Source organism: Panulirus ornatus, chromosome 43, assembly GCF_036320965.1.
Source record: "Panulirus ornatus isolate Po-2019 chromosome 43, ASM3632096v1, whole genome shotgun sequence".
In the NCBI taxonomy this organism is placed as follows: domain Eukaryota; kingdom Metazoa; phylum Arthropoda; class Malacostraca; order Decapoda; family Palinuridae; genus Panulirus; species Panulirus ornatus.
The window spans coordinates 17,425,194-17,446,649 of record NC_092266.1 but is presented as its reverse complement, the minus strand read 5'-3'; the positions used below and the strand labels follow the sequence as shown (position 1 = coordinate 17,446,649).

Genomic DNA, 21,456 nt, shown 5'->3' with positions numbered 1-21,456 from the left:
CATTTTATCCTATCCTCATTATTGTACATCTGCTTATGTTGAATTTCATCAACCATGTATTAGGCCAACTTTGGAGTCTGTGTAATTACTTATTTGTACTGTATGGGGGAGGGAGTTTTATACACACTGGGCCCATCTCTTGAACATTCCCTGCTATCATACAGCTTCTTAAACTTATATATGCTGCCTGCATTACTAATATCCTTTATCATTCTATTCCATTGGTACATCACTCTTACACACTACTCCCTCATTTAACAAAGGGCTTTTCCTAAGCGAAATTTCATAAACAGAGACCTAATTTCTCATTGTCTTCCATTATCATAACAGAGATGTGTTCCTGCAAATAAATGTTTGCCTTCAACACACTGGAAATTTAGACAAAAGATGATTACAAAGCAAAAATGGGTATGTTTGAAGGAATAGTGGTTCCAACAATGTTGTATGGTTGCGAGGCGTGGACTATGGATAGAGTTGTGCGCAGGAGGATGGATGTGCTGGAAATGAGATGTTTGAGGACAATGTGTGGTGTGAGGTGGTTTGATCGAGTAAGTAACGTAAGGGTAAGAGAGATGTGTGGAAATAAAAAGAGCGTGGTTGAGAGAGCAGAAGAGGGTGTTTTGAAATGGTTTGGTCACATGGAGAGAATGAGTGAGGAAAGATTGACCAAGAGGATATATGTGTCGGAGGTGGAGGGAACGAGGAGAAGAGGGAGACCAAATTGGAGGTGGAAAGATGGAGTGAAAAAGATTTTGTGTGATCGGGGCCTGAACATGCAGGAGGGTGAAAGGAGGGCAAGGAATAGAGTGAATTGGAGCGATGTGGTATACCGGGGTTGACGTGCTGTCAGTGGGTTGAATCAGGGCATGTGAAGCGTCTGGGGTAAACTATGGAAAGCTGTGTAGGTATGTATATTTGCGTGTGTGGACGTATGCATATACATGTGTATGGGGGTGGGTTGGGCCATTTCTTTCGTCTGTTTCCTTGCGCTACCTCGCAAACGTGGGAGACAGCGGCAAAGCAAAATAAAAAATAAAAAATGAAAAAAAAAAGCTTATAAATTAAAACCTCTGTTATCTGAACTGATTGGGGAATCAGCTATTTCGGATGACAAATATTGTGATTATTTGATTTTTGAATAAATTGAATCAATCAGAAATTGCCCTTCCCTCATTTTATGTAGCAGGTTATCTTCTGCAAAATCCTTGCACAAAGAGAAATTGCAAATAGCACTATGAGGTTCTCCCATTACCTTCATGTTATGTAGCTTTTGATGGCAAAAGAATTCCTTTAGCTATCCTTTACTTGCTTGAAATGGCTCCAGATCAGCTACATAGTCTTCTTTACAAAAAATGCTCTTGAAACTTCACAGCTTTAGACTAGCTCTGATCTGAAGTTTGCTTAGGCTGCTCTCCTTCTTTGTTTTATGCTCTATGTATAACATTTTCTCCATAAGTGGAATTCTAACTCTTTTGGCTGCCTTGGCAGACTATGGAGTAAAGTAGACCACAGCACTTCCAATTTTCTCAGCATTCTCCTTTATGTTGTGGATCATGGATTCATCCAAGTTGTAAGCACACCCAAGCACTAATATTTACAAAACATCAAAAGTGTGTCAGAAGATTTCTAGCTTTCTTTCTAAGTCTGAGAGGTTCTCTTCTATTTAACTGCTGGTTATGGGGTAAGAGAAAATGTTTGATGTTTGGATGCTATACTAACACACAAGACACACCGAGTTGCAGAAAAATCACACTAGAAGGTATTTCCCAATTGCACAAGTAGCACAGATCCACACACAATGGTGGTAACTGTGGGACTGACCCACTGGCAGGAATGTGGTACATTCCACCCACACTTACTCCATCCACTAACCTTCAATGAAGTTTTAGTGCACCTTCTACCACACTCACACTCCCACACCAGCATCAGCATTTCATAAGATTTCTAGTTTCGTTTCTAAGGTCAGAGATGTTCCCTTCCATCTAACTACTGGTTCTCAGGTAGAAGATACCGCTGCTTGTTTGGATGCCATATTTACAAACACAAACACAGTGGACTGTGGGAAAATCATACCAACAAATACAAGTAGCCCAGATCCGTACATAATGGTGGTAATAGTGAGAATGACTTGCCGGCAAGAATGTGGCATGCTCCACTAGAGAACACACTTAATCCATCTGCCAACTGTTTAAGATATTTTGGTGCACTTTCTATCAAACACATTTAAAATCATATTACCCTATTTTCAAATATTTTACACTGTGGACATCCTAATACATGTAAGCAAATATACACTACTAAATGCCTTGAAATAGTCATCATGCCAACAGTGAAGTCCTTCATAAGTGCTGCCTTGGACTTGCCCTTGGTCAGCTTCTCATACAACTCCATCTTCATTTTGATGCTTAAGATATTCCTCCTACATGTTTTGTCCAAAACACTGATGGCTTCAAGGAGCTTTGAGGCAATTGCTCAAAATACCTGAAAGAGGCCACTGCCAGCAAAAGTAATTCAGGATGCAAAAAATACACAAATGTGTATGAACAGCGCACAACACCATGCCAGAAAGCACATGGGAGACAATAAACAATTACTAGCGCTACAAAATACCAAGTGGTGAATACACTAACAGCTATGGTGCAGACGTGTGCAATTTGAGATATTTTTGCATATCTTTTTTTCAACTTTTTTTTTGAATATTGGAAGGTCACCACCGAAACCGAAAAACATCTATCATAAATATATCTTTTATGAATAAGTTTAAAAACAGATCTGAGGGTTGGAAAGGATTCCTTTGTTAATAGTTATAGGGCTAACCTTGTATACACTCCAAGCCTATAATTCTATGTGTATAAACAAATACAACCAAGTCAAAGCCAGGTATCTCTTTAAGGGATTTGTATCTCCAAGACTCACTATCTTCATGAGAATCTAAGTTTCTCCAGTAATTGAAATCCCTCATTATTAATACTTTACTATGTCCTAAGAGGGAGTATTTCATGAATTCCTTCACTTCTCTGATAGTTCCTTCATTGCCCATAACCTGCATCTGCCCTGCATCACTACACTACAATACACTTTTCACCAACACTAACTGTACCCATATGCACCATTTGAAGGTGTAATGTACTGATATTTTCTGGAACTCAATCTTTAAACTGCAACATGCATCACTTGATAGTTTACAATCAGTAATGACATAATTAAAGGCAAGATTTCCAAGCCACAGTTTTGAACTGCTCACCAAATGTAAAGTTCAGCACTTAACCATGGCAAAAGAAAAGTAGATGAAGGATTTATCTTTTTAATTTTTCATACCTCTGCATGCAGATCTATAATCCTATGATATATTGTCTATTTTCTTTTGTCCTTTTTCAAATATGTGCCAAGTGTAGCTTTCATAATTTTCAACACTCCACCCCAGCAAAGGTAAAGAAAGATTTGCTTTTGCATTTATCATATTCCTGCATGCATATATTCAATTTCATACAAATTTTTATGTTTTTAAGAAGTTTTCTAGTTTTTGGAGCATACAATGGTAGTCAGGTTTTCATACTGTTTAAGCTTTTTCAGTCAGAGTTTAAGTGTTAAAGGTATACCTTATCAAGAGGGCTACTTCCCATTCCTGTATCTTCGTTGTCCTTCCTTGCTATCACGTACCCTTGTGAAGACTAGTTTAGACTTTAGCTCTCTAGTGAGTTTTATCTCCACTATTCCAAAAATGTTGGGTTTGCCTCCCCTAATATAATCTTTGAGCTTTACTTCCTTTTCCATATGCAACCAGCCTTTCTGTATCTGTATACAGATCTTTCTGCCTAAGGCACTTGCTAACAGTAAGTTCCAGCCTCCTTGAGCTAGAAGTGGAAGTGTTGTTCCTTCCTCTAGCCTGATTCAACTCCTCTCATTTTTACCTTTTGGCTATTCTCTTCAGCTCCCTCTCTCTTCCCATGGTCTATCACTCTTGACACAATCCTCCGAAACCCATTTTCTGGCAAGTTCATCAGCCTACTTAAGCATCTCCTGACTACACATCTCCACATCAAATGTTACCTTAGTAGCCTTACCTACTTGCCTGATTTTATGACTTGCATTTGTAATGTCATGTTTTTCTTACCTACTCCCCTTCTCTGGCTTCCCTTTCTTCTTTGTCCGGCAAATGGTCATCTCTAGCCTAAAGACTATCATAGACTTATGCCTGTTGACCTCCCTCAGTATGATTTCCCTCAATTGTGCAATAATCCATTTTTAAACTTTCTCCAGCAGTCTTGCTATGTCTTCCTCCTCATCTCTTACCTTATCTAAAAAAATTATTTTCTATTCACTGCACAGCTGCCTTGAATCATCTTTGCCTTTTAACCTATTCATCCCCATCAACAAATACCTCCCTGACAGTCTTGTCCATACACTATCTCCTCAATGGCTCTTCACAATATTCAATTTTGCCTATGTGTTTCAGGGTCCCTAGATTTCTGTACTTTTTCAGTTACTCATGCTTTGTGGTTAACTTCTACCCTAAAATCATCTAATTCTAGTCTCTTCTCCCCTACAATGCCTAATTTTTGTGTACATATACATGGAGCATCTTAAAAAATGTTTAATCTACCATCAAGCTCCATTACAGTTTCGCTAATTCTCTCCACTTCTACTGCTCCCTGGGATTTTCCATGGTCCCCTAGCAATGTCCTTGAAGTGCTCTCTGACTTCTTTTTAAACCAGGTCTTTTAAGTAGTATATTCTGGGCAGAAGCTTGTTTATCTTATCCATAATGTGGGACCTATCAGCTGTTGGGTTCTCCATTTCCCCCCAACATCCATATTCTCCATTAACAAATCCCCAAAATCAATATCTTCTTTCACTGTCTCATTTTTCTTTTCTTGCTTCTGTCTACTCTCAGTTTGTTAATATTTCCTATGCTGTTTTAGAAATAAGTTGTTTTGGCCTAATCTATCCAAGTCCATTTTTCCTTCTTTTGCTTATTGAACCTTATTTGCCTGATTCATGCAACACTTCCAGCCATATTAGCTTCCCTAAATTTCTGGGGATACTAATCTATTTGCGTTGTAGTTCCAAATTACTAAAATAGATATCCCCAGCCTTGAGATCAAATGTTGTTGATCTCTGGCTTGAACTAATTTCCTTGATTTTTGATCTTCCTACTGTTTCTCTTCTCACTATGTTTCACTGTGCTCTAAAATAATGGTCTTGCCTGTCAATATATTAGCTTATTTTCACTAGTGCAAATGAATTGTGAATCGTTTACAATAGTTAGGATGGAGGATACCCCATCCAGCAAATGATGCTACTGGCATTTGTTTACCTCACACTGCATATGCTGTTTTATTCATAGCTCTTTCACTCCCTTTCCTGTAATTTTTGTGCTCAAAAAGTTCTCCAGGGGCCCCCCTGAGTATTTCTCTCTCTCTCCTTACCTGCTAAATAGGAGTCTATCATGGCAGTATCCTCTGTATTCTTGAAATTCCTGAATCTCGCTGGAGCCTGCCTGCCTGCTGAAGCTGTGTGTGTGTGTGTGTGTGTGAAGGGGTGACTGGATCCTAAATCCAGGATGTGTGTAAATAAGTGCTAGTGTACCTGCGGTAGTTTTATTGGTAGACTTACTCTGATGCCTGAGGAAATGACATCCCCACAAAACTTGGTGACAATGTTTCCGTGTACATTTCACAGCCAGTCCCACAGAGGTAGTCGTTCTGCCAGGCCTGCATGTCTGGAGACTGGGGAAGACACAAACGTGTCCAAATACACTTATCTATAACACACAACACTAAGATTACACTTCAGTACATTCAATACAACTGATAATAAGTCTAACAAGTAACACATACACATTTTCCTTTGGTTATGATAGATCACTCTAAAGTGCTAGTTATGCAAATAGTAGTTTATATTAGAAATTTTTTACGACAAAATTTCAAAATACAAAAAATACAAAAATTGGAGCTCAGTTGTATTAATCTGTGAAAGTAGGGATGGTTGGTATATTCAAATACATTAAATACACATAAAAACAAAGATAATTTCAGAAGCCTGAAATAAGAGCTTTAATTGTCTGCCAAACAAAAGTCAATCAAAGTGCACAGAATCTACTACATGGCCTGCTTCAATCAAATGCTGACAATGTAGCAGAAACTCAGATCATCTGTTTATTATCAAAAGTATATGGATATTTATTTATAGGGTATGTCCCAACTTTTACCTCTTGAGTTAGCACAGCTTTTGAGGGGGGGTATCTCACTTAGATAATGTAAACTTCTAGCAGTCAGTTTATGATAAAAGTGAATAGTTAGAAAGACACCTGGGTCATAAGCATGGTACAGTCCAGATGTTAGTAGTAACATATCACTGACACACTCTCCAGGCTGTACCAAATACCTAACACAGCTACTTACGCACATGTTTCCCTAAATTCAAGGTCCACAAAAGCTGGGCTAAGAGTTTCTGTGTACATCTCCATGCCAGAACCCTGCTGGTAGTGATCCTGCCACGGCGACATGTCGGGTGACTACCCAACAACACAGGATCATTAAGCATTTGCATGTAAAATCTAAAGCTAAATAGTGCTATTCAACTTTTTCTATTCATACTGATCCTTCTTGAAAATCATACCACCTTTTCATCTACAATCTGGAGTCCTAATTCTTTTTGCTAATGATATTTTGGATATATGGATGAAATGGGGACTATTGTAAGGAAAATAATTTAAACTGGGAAGGACCAGTATGAAGAGAAAATTTTTGTAATCATATATCTTACTTCAAAATAAATTCTTCCACTTTATCAACTAATCCATAAATAATCATGCAAGTTCTATGATTTTCTTCAGTGCTCAAATTGTATGCTTCACTAAAAGTTGACTCCCTTCTTTTACATATAATTTTTCTACATCCAAAACTTCAGTTAAAGGTTTACATACTAGCTGCATGAATTAAAAGTAAACTCTTTTGGTAGGCCTCTCCACAGCACAAACTGACATTTCAATTATGCCTCTCAGTATACCAGCAGTTTTTCTGTACCTCAGCATCATTTCAGATATTTCACAAACTGCCTTTCAAATCATTATCAACGATGCTACCAAAATGCTGAAAATCTTTAATGCTTTTGCTATCACATTCATTCATCCAAATTATACACATACACAGGGAGTACTTATCCTCCTAGATGGTTCAAGCTTGGATGTTTAAATGTGCGTGGATGTAAACAAGATGAGGAAAGTAGAGAGACAGGTAGTATGCTTGAGGAAAGAAACATGGACGTTCTGGCTCTTGAAAGAAACAGAGCTCCAAGGTAAAGAGGAAGAATGGTTTAGATATGTCTTAGGATTAAGATCAGGGGTTGGTGAGAGGACAAGGTCTGAGGAAGAAGCAGCACTACTCATGAAGCAGGAGTTATGGGAATGAGTGAAAGCATAAGGAAGTAAATTGTAGACTGAAGTGAGTAAAAATCAAAGTGGATGGAGAGAGATGGGTGATTAATATTAGTGCTCATGCACTTAGTCATGACGAGAAAGATAATGAGAGAAAAGTGTTTTAGGAGAAGCTGAGTCAGTGTGTCAGCAGTTGTAATGTTAGAGACCAAATATTAGTGATGGGTTATTTGAGTGCAAAGGGGGTTTGGGGTATTCAGTAATTCGGAACAGGAATAGTGAATAGTGGGTGAAGTTGTGTGCTGAAAAAGGGCAGGTGATTGGGTGTATTTGGTTTAAAATGAGGAACAAATATACATATGTGAGTAGGAGAGATGGTCATTGGGCTTTACTGGATTACATATTAATTGATAAGTGTGTAAGAAAGGCTCCCGGATGTAAATGCACTTAGAGAGATAGCTGGTGGAATATCTGATCACTACCTTATGGAGGCAAGGGTGAAGACTTGTATAGGTTTTCTGAAAAAGAAAGGAAACATTGTCTGTGAGAAAGGAATGGTAAGAGCAAGTGAGCTTGGAAAAGAAACTTGAGAAGAAATACTGGGAGATACTGAGTGTATAGCTGCAAAAGGTGAGAGTAAATGAAGCAAGGGGAGTAGGTGAGGAGTGGGAGGTATTTAGGGAAGCAGGGCTGGCATTTACAAGAAATGCATGTGTCATGCAAAAGGTGGGAGGTGGACAGATTAGATTGGGTATTGACTGGTGGGATAAAGAGATAAAGTTGATAGTGAAAGAGAAATGAGAGGGGTTTGCGTGATATTTTCAGGGAAAGAGCAAAAATGATTGAGGGATGTATAAGAGAAAGTGGCAGGAGGTCAAGAGGATGGTGCAGGGGGCTGAAAAAGAGTGCAAATGAGAATTGGGGTGAGCTAGTACCAGTAAACTTTAGGGAGAATGAGATGCTTTGGAAGGGGCTAACTGATGTGCAAATAAATACAAGATAACAAATAGGAACAAAGGTGAAGGGGAAAAAAGGAGTGATAACATATAAAGATGAAGTGAGCATTTTGAAGAATAGCTGAATGTGTTTAATGATAGGGCGATAGATGAAGGTGTTTTGGTTGGGGTGATATAAGACATGAGAGAGTCATGAAGAGTGGTTTGGTGGAGAGAGAAAAGGTGGCAAAAACCTTCCATAAGATAACTGGAAGCAAGGTGGCTGGAGTGGATGGTATTGCTGTTGAATTTATCAAGAAAGTGGGTGACTGTGTTGGATGGTTGGCAAGGATTTTCAATGTATGTATAGATAGGGGATAAGGGAGAAAGAATACTTCCCACACATTCCCCACGTGTCGTAGAAGGAAACTAAAGGGGATGGGAGTGGGGGGTTAGAAACCCTCCCCTCCTTGTATTTTAACTTTCTAAAAGGGGAAACAGAAGGAGTCACATGGGGAGTGCTCATCCTCCTCAAAGGCTCAGACTGGAGTGTCTAAATGTGTGTGGATATAACCAAGATGAGAAAAAAGGAGAGATAGGTAGTATGTTTGAGGAAAGGAACCTGGATGTTTTGGCTCTGAGTGAAATGAAGCTCAAGGGTAAAGAAGAGTGGTTTAGGAATGTTTTGGGAGTAAAGTTAGGGGTTGGTGAGACAACAAAAGCAAGGGAAGGAGTAGCACTACCCCTGAAACAGGAGTGGTAGGAGTAGGTGATAGAGTGTAAGAAAGTAAACTCTAGATTGATACAGGTAAAACTGAAGTAAACTCTAGATTGATACAGGTAAAACTGAAAGTGGATGGAGAGAGATGGGTGATTATTGGTGCATATGCACCTGGGCATGAGAAGAAAGATCAGGAGAGGCAAGTGTTTTAGAAGCAGCTGAGTGAGCATGTTAGCAGTTTTCATGAACGAGACCAGGTTATAGTGATGGGTGATTTGAATGCAGAGGTGAGTAATGTGGCATTTGAGGATTTAATTGGTGTACATGGGGTGTTCACTGTTGTAAATGGGAATGTAGATCTGTGTAGATTTGTGTAGACTTGTGTAGATTTGTAGATTTGTGTGCTGAAAAAGGACTGGTGATTGGGAGAAAAGAGAGATATACATAAGTATACGTATGTAAGTAGGAGAGATGGCCAGAGAGACTTTTGGATGTTAATGTGCTGAGAGGTGCTACTGGAGGGATGTCTGATCATTATCTTGTGGAGGCGAAGGTGAAGATATGAAGAGGTATTCAGAAAAGAAGAGAGAATGTTGGGGTGAAGAGAGTGGTGAGTGTACGTGAGCTTGGGAAGGAGACTTGTATGAGGAAGTACCAGGAGAGACTGAGTACAGAATGGAAAAAGGTAACAGCAAAGGACGTAAGGGGAGTGGGGGAGGAATGGGATGCATTTAGGAAAGCAGTGATGGCTTGCGAAAAAGATGCTTGTGGCATGAGAAGCATGGGAGGTGGGCATATTAGAATGGGTAGTGAGTGGTGGGATGAAGAAGTAAGATTATTAGTGAAAGAGAGAGGCATTTGGACAATTTTTGCATGGAAATAGTGCAAATGATTGGGAGATGCATAAAAGAAAGAGGAAGGAGGTCAAGAGAAAGGTGCAAGAGGTGAAAAAGAGGACAAATGAGGGTTGAGGTGAGAGAGTATCATTAAATTTTAGGGAGAATAAAAAGATGTTTTGGAAGGAGGTAAATAAAGTGCGTAAGACAAGAGAACAAACGGGAACATCGGTGAAGGGGACTAATAGGGAGGTAATAACAGGTAGTGGTGATGTGAGAAGGAGATGGAGTGAGTATTTTGAAGGTTTGTTGAATATGTTAGATGATAGAGTAGCATATGTAGGATGTTTTGTTCGAGGTGGTGTGCAAAGTGAAAGGGCAAGGGAGAATGAGTTGGTAAACAGAGAAGAGGTAGTTAAAGCTTTGCTGAAGATGAAAGCCGACAAGGCGGCGGGTTTGGATGGTATTGCAAAGGAATTTATTAAAAAAGGGGATGACTGTGTTGTTGACTGGTTGGTAAGGATATTTAATGCATGTATGGCTAATGGTGAAGTGCCTGAGGATTGGTGGAATGCATGCATAAAGCCACTGTACAAAGGCAAAGGGGATAAAGGTGAGTGCTCAAATTACAGAGGCATAAGTTTAATAAGGACTCCTAGGAAATTATATATGGGAGGGTATTGATTGAGAGGGTGAAGACATGTACAGAGCATCAGATTGGGGAAGAGCAGTGTGGTTTCAGAAGTGGTAGGGGATGTGTGGATCAGGTGTTTGCTTTGAAAAATGTATGTGAGAAATACTTAGAAAAACAAATGAATTTGTATGTAGCATTTATGGATCTGGAGAAGGCATATGATAGAGTTGATAGAGATGCTTTGTGGAAGGTATTAAGAGTAAATGGTGTGGGAGGCAAGTTGTTAGAAGCAGTGAAAAGTTTTTATCAAGGATGTAAGGCATGTGTACTAGTAGGAAGAGAGGAAAGTGACTGATTCTCAGTGAATGTTGGTTTGCGGCAGGGGTGTGTGATGTCTCCTTGGTTGTTTAATTTGTTTATGGATGGGGTTGTTAGGGAGGTCAATGCAAGAGTTTTGGAGAGGGGGCAAGTATGCAGTCTGTTGTGGATGAGAGGGCTTGGAAAGTGAGTCAGTTGTTGTTCGCTGATGATACAGTGCTGGTGGCTGATTCGGGTGAAAACTGTAGAAGCTGATGACTGAGTTTGGTAAAGTGTATGAAAGAAGAATGCTGAGAGTGAACGTAAATAAGAGCAAGGTTATTACATACAGTAGGGCTGAGAGACAAGTTAATTAGGAGGTAAGTTTGAATGAAGAAAAACTGGAGGAAGTGAAGTGTTTTAGATATCTGGGAGTGGATTTGGCAGTGGATGGAACCATGGAAGCAGAAGTAAGTCACAGGGTGGGGGAGGGGGCAAAAGTTCTGGGAGCGTTGAAAAATATGTGGAAGGCGAGAACATTATTTCGGAAAGCAAAAATGGGTATGTTTGAAGGAACAGTGGTTCCAACAATGATATATGGTTGCGAGGCATGGGCTATAGATAGGGTTGTGCGGAGGAGGGTGGATGTGTTGGAAATGAGATGTTTGAGGACAATATGTAGTGTGAGGTGGTTTGATCGAGTAAGTTATGAAAGGGTAAGAGAAATGTGTGGTAATAAAAAGAGTATGGTTGAGAGAGCAGAAGAGGGTGTTTTGAAGTGGTTTGGTCACATGGAGAGAATGAGTGAGGAAAGATTGACAAAAAGGATATATGTGTCAGTGGTGGAGGGAACGTGGAGAAGTGGGAGACCAAATTGAAGGTGGAAAGATGGAGTGAAAAAGATTTTGAGTGATCGGAGCCTGATCATGCAGGAAGGTGAAAAGCGTGCAAGGAATAGAGTGAATTGGAATGATGTGGTATACCAGGGTCAATGTGCTGTCAATGGATTGAACCAGGGCATGTGAAGCGTCTGGGGTAAACCATGGAAAGTTTTGTGGGGTCTTGATGTGGAAAGGGGGCTGGGATTTCGGTGCATTATACATGACAGCTAGAGACTGCGTGTGGATGAATGTGGCCTTTGTTGTCTTTTCCTAGCCCTACCTCGCGTGCATGCAGGGGAGGGGGTTGTCATTTCATGTGTGGCAGGGTGGCGACAGGAATGAATATAGGCAGCAAGTATGAATTATGTACATGTGTATATATGTATATGTCTGTGTATGTATAAATATGTATACTGTACATTGAAATGTATAGGTATATATGTGTGTGTGTGTGAATGTGTATGTATATACATGTGTATGTGGGTGGGTTGGGCCATTCTTTCATCTGTTTCCTTGCGCTACCTCGCTAACATGGGAGACAGCGACAAAGTATAAGAAAATATATAAATATAGTATAGATCATGGTAAGGTGCCTAAGGATTGGCAGAGAGCTTGAATAGCGACATTATATAAAAGCAAGGGGGGTAAAGGTGAGTATTTAAGCTACAGAGGTATAGGTTTTTTAAGTGTACCTGTTAAGCTGTATGGGAAGGTATTGACTTAGAGGGTGATGGCTGGTACAAAGCATCAGACTGGTGAGGAGCACTGTGGTTTCAGAAGTGGAAGAGGATGTGTGGATCAAGTGTAAACTTTAAAGAATGTGTGCAAGAAGTACGTAGAGAAACATGGATTTATGGAGCTGGAGAAAGCACATTATAGGGTTGATAGTGATACATTGTGGAAGGTCTTAAGAATACATGGTGTGGGAGGAAAGATGCTAGAAGCAGTGAGATTTTATCAAGGGTGTATGGCATGTGTAAATGGTAGAGAGGAGACAAAGATTCTAAGTGAGAGATGGTTTGCAGCTGGGGAGTGTGATGTTACCTTGGTCACTCAGTTTGTTCATGGATGGAGTGGTGTGAGAGGTAAATGCAGGAGTCTTGGGGAGAGGGGCAAGTATGTAGTCTGTGGGGGATGAGAGGGCCTGAGAAGTAAGTCACCTGTTGTTTGCTGGTGATACAGCACTGGTGTCAAATTTGAGTGAGAAACTGCAGAAGTTGGTAAATGACTTTGGATGAGTTTGTGAGAGGAGGAAGTTGAGAGTAAATGTGAATAAAAACAAGATTATCAGGTTTAGCAGAGTTGAGGAACAGACTTGTTAGAGTGTGAGTTTGAATGGAGGAAAACTGGAGGACATGAAGTGTTTTAGATACCTGGGAGTGGATATGACAGTGAATGGAACCATAGAAAGGGACAAAGGGTCTGGGAACAATGAAGAATGTGTGGAAAGACAGAAAGTTATCTAGGAGGGCAAAAATGGATGAAAGGCAAGGGCTATAGATAAGGCTGTGAGGAGGAGAGCAGATGTGTTGAAAATGAAATGTCTGTAGATAATATGTGGTTTGAACAAGTAAGTAATGAGAGAGTAGGAAAGAGGTGTATTCATAACTAGAGTGTGGCTGAAAGAAATGAAGAAATGAATGGTTTGGACATATGGAGAAAATGACTGAAGAAAGACTGAAAGGGATTACATGTCAGAGGTGGAAGGAAAAAGGAGAATGGGGAGACCAAAATTGGAGATGGAAGGATGAATTGAAAAAGACTTTGAGCAATTGGGGACTCAACATGCAGGAGGGTGAAAGGTGTGCATGGGATAGCAGGAACTGGAACAATAAGATTTACTGCAGTTGACATATTGTTAATAGACTGAACCAAAGCATGTTAAATACACAGGGTAAATCATGGAAAGGTCTCTGGAGCCTGGTTGTCAATAGGGTGCTGTGATTTCAGTGCATTACACATTAACAGCTAGAGGATGGATGTTGAGCAGAAGTGGTCTTTCTTTGTCTGTTCTTGGCACTACAGTATTAATGCAGAAAATGGTAATCAAGTATGAAAAAATAAGATGATTATGTGTTTACCTAAATGTGATATTGTTCTACATGCTTTATAGATTTAACCAGGCATCCCATATGTATTATTTACATAATATTTTACATATGTGTATTTCTTACATTTTAAATGCATTATTTGCATAATTTCCAATAATTTTCAAAAAACATAGTTTACATGGATAAATAAAAAATTATCAAAAAAGGGGGTGACTGTGTTGTTGACTGGTTGGTGAGGATATTCAATGTATGTATGGTTCATGGTGAAGTGCCTGAGGATTGGCAGAATGCATGCATAGTGCCACTGTACAAAAGCAAAAGGGATAAAGGTGAGTCTTCAAATCACAGAGGTATAAATATGTTGACTATTCCTGGGAAATCACATGTGGTTTTAGGGGTGGTAGAGGATGTGTGGATCAGGTGTTTGCTTTGAAGAATGTATGTGAGAAATACTTAGAAAAGCAAATGGATTTGTATGCAGCATTTAAGGATCTGGAGAAGGCATAAGATAGAGATGCTTTGTGGAAGGTATTAAGGGTATATGGTGTGGGATGTAAGTTGCTTGAAGCAGTGAAAAGTTTTTATCAAAGATGTAAGGCATGTGTACGAGTAGGAAGAGAGGAAAGTGATTGGTTCCCAGTGAATGTCGATTTGTGGCAGGGGTGCGTGATGTCTCCACGGTTGTTTAATTTGTTTATGGATGGGGCTGTTAGGGAGGTGAATGCAAAACTTTTGGAGAGAGGGGCAAGTATGCAGTCTGCTGTGGATGAGAGGGCTTGGGAAGTGAGTCAGTTGTTGTTCGCTGATGATACAGCGCTGGTGGCGGATTCGGGTGAGAGACTGCAGAAGTTAGTGACTGAGTTTGGTAAAGTGTGTGAAAGAAGAAAGCTATGAGTAAATGTGAATAAGAGCAAGGTCATTAAGTAAAGTAGGGTTGAGGGACAAGTAAACTAGGAGGTAAGTTTGAATGAAGAAAAAATAGAGGAAGTGAAGTGTTTTAGATATCTGGGAGTGGATTTGGCAGCGGATGGAACTATGGAAGCAGAATTGAGTCACAGGGTGGGGAGGGGGCGAAGGTTCTGGGAGCATTGAAGAATGTGTGGAAGGCGAGAACATTATCTTGGAAAGCAAAAATGGGTATGTTTGAAGGAATAGGGGTTCCAACAATGTTACATGGCTATGAAGCATGGGCAATACATAGGGTTGTGCGGAGAAGGGTGGGTGTGTTGGAAATGAAATGTTTGAGGACAATGTGTGGTGTGAGGTGGTTTGATCAAGTAAGTAATGAAAGGGTAAGAGGGATGTGAGGTAATAAAAAGAGTGTGGATGAGAGAGCAGAAGAGGGTGTATTGAAATAGTTTGGTCACATGGAGAGAATGAGTGAGGAAAGATTGACAAAAAGGATTTATGTGTCAGAGGTGGAGGGAATGAGAAGTGGGAGACCAAACTGGAGGTGAGAGGATGGAGTGAACAAGATTTTGAGCGAATGGGGCCTGAACATGCAGCAAAGTGAAAGGCGTGCAAGGAATAGAGTGAACTGAAACACTGTGGTATACCGGGTTGGACTTGCTGTCACTGGATTGAACCAGGGCATGTGAAGTGGCTGGGGTGAACCACAGAAAGTTTTGTGGGGCTTGGATGTGGAAAGGAAGCTGTGTTTCTGTGCATTACACATGAGAGCTAGAGACTGAGTGTGAACGAATGTTGCCTTTGTTGTCTTTTCCTTGCGCTACCTCGCATGCATGCGGGGGGAGGAGGGGTGTCATTTCATGCGAGGCCGGGTGGCAGCGGCAATGGATGAAGGCAGCATGTATGAATATGTGCATATGTATATATGTTGGGGTGAAGAGAGTGGCGAGAGTATGTGAGCTTGGGAAGGACACTTGTGTGATGAAGTACCAGGAGAGACTGAGTGCAGAATGGAAAAAGGTGAGAGCAGAGGACGTAAGAGGAGTGGGTGAGGAATGGAATGTAATTAGGGATGCAGTGATGGCTTGCAAAAAAGATGCTTGTGGCATGAGAAGTGTGGGAGGTGGGCAGATTATAAAAAGGGTAGTGAGTGGTGGGATGAAGAAGTAAGATTATTAGTGAAAGAGAAGAGAGAGGCATTTGGATGATTTTTGCAGGGAAATAGTGCAAATGCCTGGGAGATGTATAAAAGAAAGAGGCAGGAGGTCAAAAGAAAGGTGCAAGAGGTGAAAAAGAGGGCAAATGAGGGTTGGGATGAGAGAGTATCATTAAATTTTAGTGAGAATAAAAAGATGTTTTGGAAGGAGGTAAATAAAGCGCGTAAGACAAGAAAACAAATGGGAACATTGGTGAAGGAGGCTAATGGGGAGGTAACAAAAGTAGTGGTGATGTGGGAAGGAGATAGAGTGAGTATTTTGAAGGTTTGTGGAATGTGTTAGATGATAGAGTGGCAGATACAGGGTGTTTTGGTTGAGCTGGTGTGTGAAGTGAGAGGGTAAGGGAGAATGATTTGGTAAACAGAGAAGAGGTAGTGAAAGCTTTGCAGAAGATGAAAGCCGGCAAGACAGCAGGTTTGGATTACCATCCAGTGGAATTTATTAAAAAAGGGGGTGACTGTGTTGTTGACTGGTTGGTGAGGATATTCAATGTATGTATGGCTCATGGTGAAGTGCCTGAGGATTGGCGGAATGCATGCATAGTGACATTGTACAAAGGCAAAGGGGATAAAGGTGAGAGTTCAAATTTCCGAGGTATAAGTTTGTTGAGTATTCCTGGGAAATTATATGGGAGGGTATTGATTGAGAGGGTGAAGACATGTACAGAACATCAGATTGGGGAAGATCAGTGTGGTTTCAGAAGTGGTAGAGGATGTGTGGATCAGGTGTTTGCTTTGAAGAATGTATGTGAGAAATATTTAGAAAAGCAAATGGATGTGTATGTAGCACTTATGGATCTAGAGAAGGCATATGATAGAGCTGACAGAGATGCTCTGTGGAAGGTATTAAGAGCATATGGTGTGGGGAGTATATGGTGTGGGAGGCAAGTTGCTGGAAGCAGCGAAAAAGTTTTTATCGAGAATGTAAGGCATGTGTACAAGTAGGAAGAAAGGAAAGTGACTGGTTCTCATTGAATGTTGGTTTGCGGCAGGGGTGCGTGATGTCTCCATGGTTGTTTAATTTGTTTATGGATGGGGTTGTTAGGGAGGTGAATGCAAGAGTTTTGGAGAGACGGGCAAGTATGCAGACATGCAGACTGTTGTGGATGAGAGGGCTTGGGAAGTGAGTCAGTTGTTGTTCGCTGATGATACAGTGCTGGTGCTTGATTCGGGTGTGAAACTGCAAAAGCTGGGGACTGAGTTTGGTAAAGTGTGTGAAAAAAGAAAGCTGAGAGTAAATGTGAATAAGAGCAAGGTTACTAGGTACAGTAGGGTTGAGGGACAAGTAAATTGGGAGGTAAGTTTGAATGGAGAAAAACGAGGAAGTGAAGTGTTTTAGACATCTGGGAGTGGATTTGGCAGCAGATGAAACCATGGAAGCGAAAGTGAGTCACAAGGTGGGGGAGGGCGTAAAAGTTCTGGGAACACTGAAAAATGTGTGGAAGGCAAGAACATTATCTCGGAAAGCAAAAATGGGTATGTATGTATGTATGTTAGTTCCAACAATGTTATATGGTTGCGAGGCGTGGGCTATAGATAGGGTTGGGCGGAGGAGGACGGATGTGTTGGAAATGAGATGTTTAAGGACAATATGTTGTGTAAGGTGGTTTGGTCGAGTAAGAAATGAAAGGGTAAGAGAGGTGTGTGGTAGAGAGAGCAGAAGAGGGTGTATTGAAATGGTTTTGTCACATGGAGAGAATGGGTGAGGAAAGACTGACAAAGAGGATATATGTGTCAGAGGTGGAGGGAACAAGGAGAAGTGGGAGACCAAACTGGAGGTGGAAAGATGGAGTGAAAAAGATTTTGAGCGATAGGGGCTTAAACATGCAGGAGGGTGAAAGGCATGCAAGGAATAGAGTGAAGTGAACGATGTGGCATACCGGGGTCAACATGCTGTCAATGGATTAAATCAGGGCATGTGAAGCATCTGGGGTAAACCAAGGAAAGTTTTGTGGGGCCTGGATGTGGAAAGGGAGCTGTGGTTTCGGTCATTTTCATGTGTTGCGGGGTGGCGACGGGAATGAATAAAGGCAGCAAGTATGAATTATGTACATGTGTATATATGTATATGTTTGCGTATGTATATATATGTATACGCTAAAATATATAGGTATGTATATGTGCGTGTGTGGATGTGTATGGATATACATGTGCATGTGGGTGGCGTTGGGCCATTCTTTCATCTGTTTCATTGCACTATCTCGCTAACGCGGGAGACAGCGACAAAGTATAATGAATGAATAAAAGAATGGTTCATATGTAAATGTCTGTGTATGTATATGTATATATACGTTGAAATGTATGGGTATGTATATGAGTGTGTGTGGCCGTTTATGTATATACATGTGTATGTGGGTGGGTTGGGCAATTCTTCTGTCTGTTTCCTTGAGCTACCTCGCTAATGCGGGAGACAGTGACAAAATATAATAAATAAACATAGATTAAATATAACGTTACTAACTTCAAATAAAAAAGAAATACTACAAGAGAAATTGTTTCTCTTTATATAAAAAATGATTATCATAGTTGTTACACAAATCAAGCTTCCCACCACAATGATGCAATACACATTCTTAGACAAATTATGAGTAACTGTGATGCATGATATTATTCTTATTGTTGCTATTAGGCTGCTTGTAACATCTATGGATAAGTGTGGAACCATACATCTGCTGGGAAATTAGATGAAGGCTTAAAGCTACAAATGTGGCTCAGCACAACCAAATATGTTCTTCTACAAATGTGGCTTCACACAATGAAAGGGTTAAGATAACACTACTGACTTATCTACACCTCAAGCAGTACTTAAATATGCTGTCAGATTACCAAAGGGTGGGACTAAACATGAGAAATTATGCTAGAGTAATGCTTAATGCAAGCATGCAAAAGATGTACTTATAATACATCCAGACACCAGTCTGAGAAATCTGCTGATAAACAATGCTGCGATCACTGACCAAGTCATAACCACCTACTTGTGGCATCAAACCACCAAGACTAGTCCCACTTGATTGCCATGTCACCAGCCTTGGACCCAAAATGTTGTTGAGAGGTTCTTTGGGAAGACAGGCCTGGCAACTAGGCAAAGGTCAATTGTTTTTCTTCTTTTTCTGTTCACCATTTTCATTCTTCTTACTGAAAAACCCATTACCCCCTCACCACCACTCACTTTTGTATCCAAATCAACCATCACTAATACCCAGTCTCCTGCATCAAAACTGCTGACACATTTGCTTAATTGCTCCCAAAACACTAATCTCTTCATCTTTCTTTTCATGGCCAGGTGCATAAGTACTAAAAATCACCAATCTTTTGTAATCTATTTTCATTCTTACCTACATCAGTCTGCTGTTCAAGCCCTTACACTCTTTCAAACAATCATACAATTCCTGGTTTAGATGTACCATCTCAATAACCCCTGAATTTAACCCTAAGACATGCGCATACCATTCAACTCCCTTGCCCTCGAGCTTTCTTTTACAAAAAGCTAGAATGACCAGGTTCCTTTCCTGAAACATACTACTTATCCCAGACTAAGCCTTCAAGAAGGATGAACATTCCTTGCCTGGCTCCTTCTGTTCCATCTCTAAGAAAATTAAAAACAAGAAGGGGAGAGTTTCAAGTCCTCCACTCCCAATCCTCTTACTTACTTTGTACAACAAGCTTCTAATGAATGGATAGAATTCTTTCTCCCCTATCCTTAGGTATGTATGTCATATTTCATCATCATACTTAACTGCTGTTTCCCACGTCAGCGAGGTAGTCCCAGGAAACAGACACAGAATGGCCGATCCACTCATTAACATATATATATATATATATATATATATATATAGTTACCCCCTTCACTCCTTGTTCAATCCTGAAGCACGCAATTATAAATGAATCAATCTGTTCAGCATTGCATTTCCAGCCCCGATCCCTCTTTTTCATCATCTTTCACTCCAATACTTGGAATCTCTCTTCTCCCCGTTCCATGCCCATCCGACACATATATCTATGGTCAACTATTCCTCACTATTTATATATATAACCATAAAAACTACCTCTTTCTTTAACACTTTTTTATTTCCAACTTCTTCTCTTCCTGTCTCGTGCAGCGCGAGGAAAAAGAAGCCACCATACACGTCTACCACCGATTCATCTACATTCAGTTCCGTCCTGATCGACCACTCACCTACACATCTCATCATCATCTGCCTTCACCTCTGAGTGCCGTCACCAACTCACTCCATCCCTCTTGTCCTTTCTTCTCACTCGCTAACCTGTCACTCCCTATTCTCATGTCACATTAACACTCTGCTCTACCTTTTATTCACCCTCTCTTACTTACCTTCAACTACTGATCAACCACTCACACCATTGTCCTCAAACATCTCATTTCCAGCAATCCATCCTCCTGCGCACAACTCTATCCATAGCCCACGCCTCGCAACCATACAACATTGTTGGAACCACTATTCCTTCAAACATACCCATTTTTGCTTTCCGAGATAATGTTCTCGACTTCCACACATTTTCAAGGCTCCCAAAATTTTCGCCCCCTCCCCCACCCTATGATCCACTTCCGCTTCCATGGTTCCATCCGCTGACAGATCCACTCCCAGATATCTAAAACACATTCACTTCCTCCAGTTTTTCTCCATTCAAACTCACCTCCCAATTGACTTGACCCTCAACCCTACTGTACCTAATAACCTTGCTCTTATTCACATTTACTCTTAACTTTCTTCTTCCACACACTTTACCAAACTCAGTCACCAGCTTCTGCAGTTTCTCACATGAATCAGCCACCAGCGCTGTATCATCAGCGAACAACAACTGACTCACTTCCAAGCTCTCTCATCCCCAACAGACTTCATACTTGCCCCTCTTTCCAGGACTCTTGCATTTACCTCCCTAACAACCCCATCCATAAACAAATTAAACAACCATGGAGACATCACACACCCCTGCCGCAAACCTACATTCACTGAGAACCAATCACTTTCCTCTCTTCCTACACGTACACATGCCTTACATCCTCGATAAAAACTTTTCACTGCTTCTAACAACTTGCCTCCCACACCATATATTCTTAATACCTTCCACAGAGCATCTCTATCAACTCTATCATATGCCTTCTCCAGATCCATAAATGCTACATACAAATCCATTTGCTTTTCTAAGTATTTCTCACATACATTCTTCAAAGCAAACACCTGATCCACACATCCTCTACCACTTCTGAAACCGCACTGCTCTTCCCCAATCTGATGCTCTGTACATGCCTTCACCCTCTCAATCAATACCCTCCCATATAGTTTACCAGGAATACTCAACAAACTTATACCTCTGTAATTTGAGCACTCACTCTTATCCCCTTTGCCTTTGTACAATGGCACTATGCACGCATTCCGCCAATCCTCAGGCACCTCACCATGAGTCATACACACATTAAATAACCTTACCAACCAGTCAACAATACAGTCACCCCCTTTTTTAATAAATTCCACTGCAATACCATCCAAACCTGCTGCCTTGCCGGCTTTCATCTTCCGCAAAGCTTTTACTACCTCTTCTCTGTTTACCAAATCATTTTCCCTAACCCTCTCACTT

At 40.6% G+C, this 21,456-nt stretch overlaps 1 protein-coding gene across 48 annotated transcripts in view; it reads right to left on the bottom strand.

Annotated features, from left to right (window-relative positions):
* Nucleotides 1-21,456, bottom strand: part of slo (calcium-activated potassium channel slo) — a 1,069,848-nt gene that overhangs the window by 437,922 nt on the left and 610,470 nt on the right. For 42 of the 48 annotated variants that reach the window (XM_071687050.1, XM_071687052.1, XM_071687045.1 and 39 more), the window contains exon 12: nucleotides 5,617-5,729. In XM_071687050.1, coding sequence (XP_071543151.1) covers nucleotides 5,617-5,729 — 113 coding nt within the window. Of the gene's footprint in view, nucleotides 1-5,616; nucleotides 5,730-6,404; nucleotides 6,518-21,456 lie in introns of all 48 variants that reach the window. The other 6 variants (XM_071687046.1, XM_071687090.1, XM_071687079.1 and 3 more) reach the window with 1 other exon arrangement.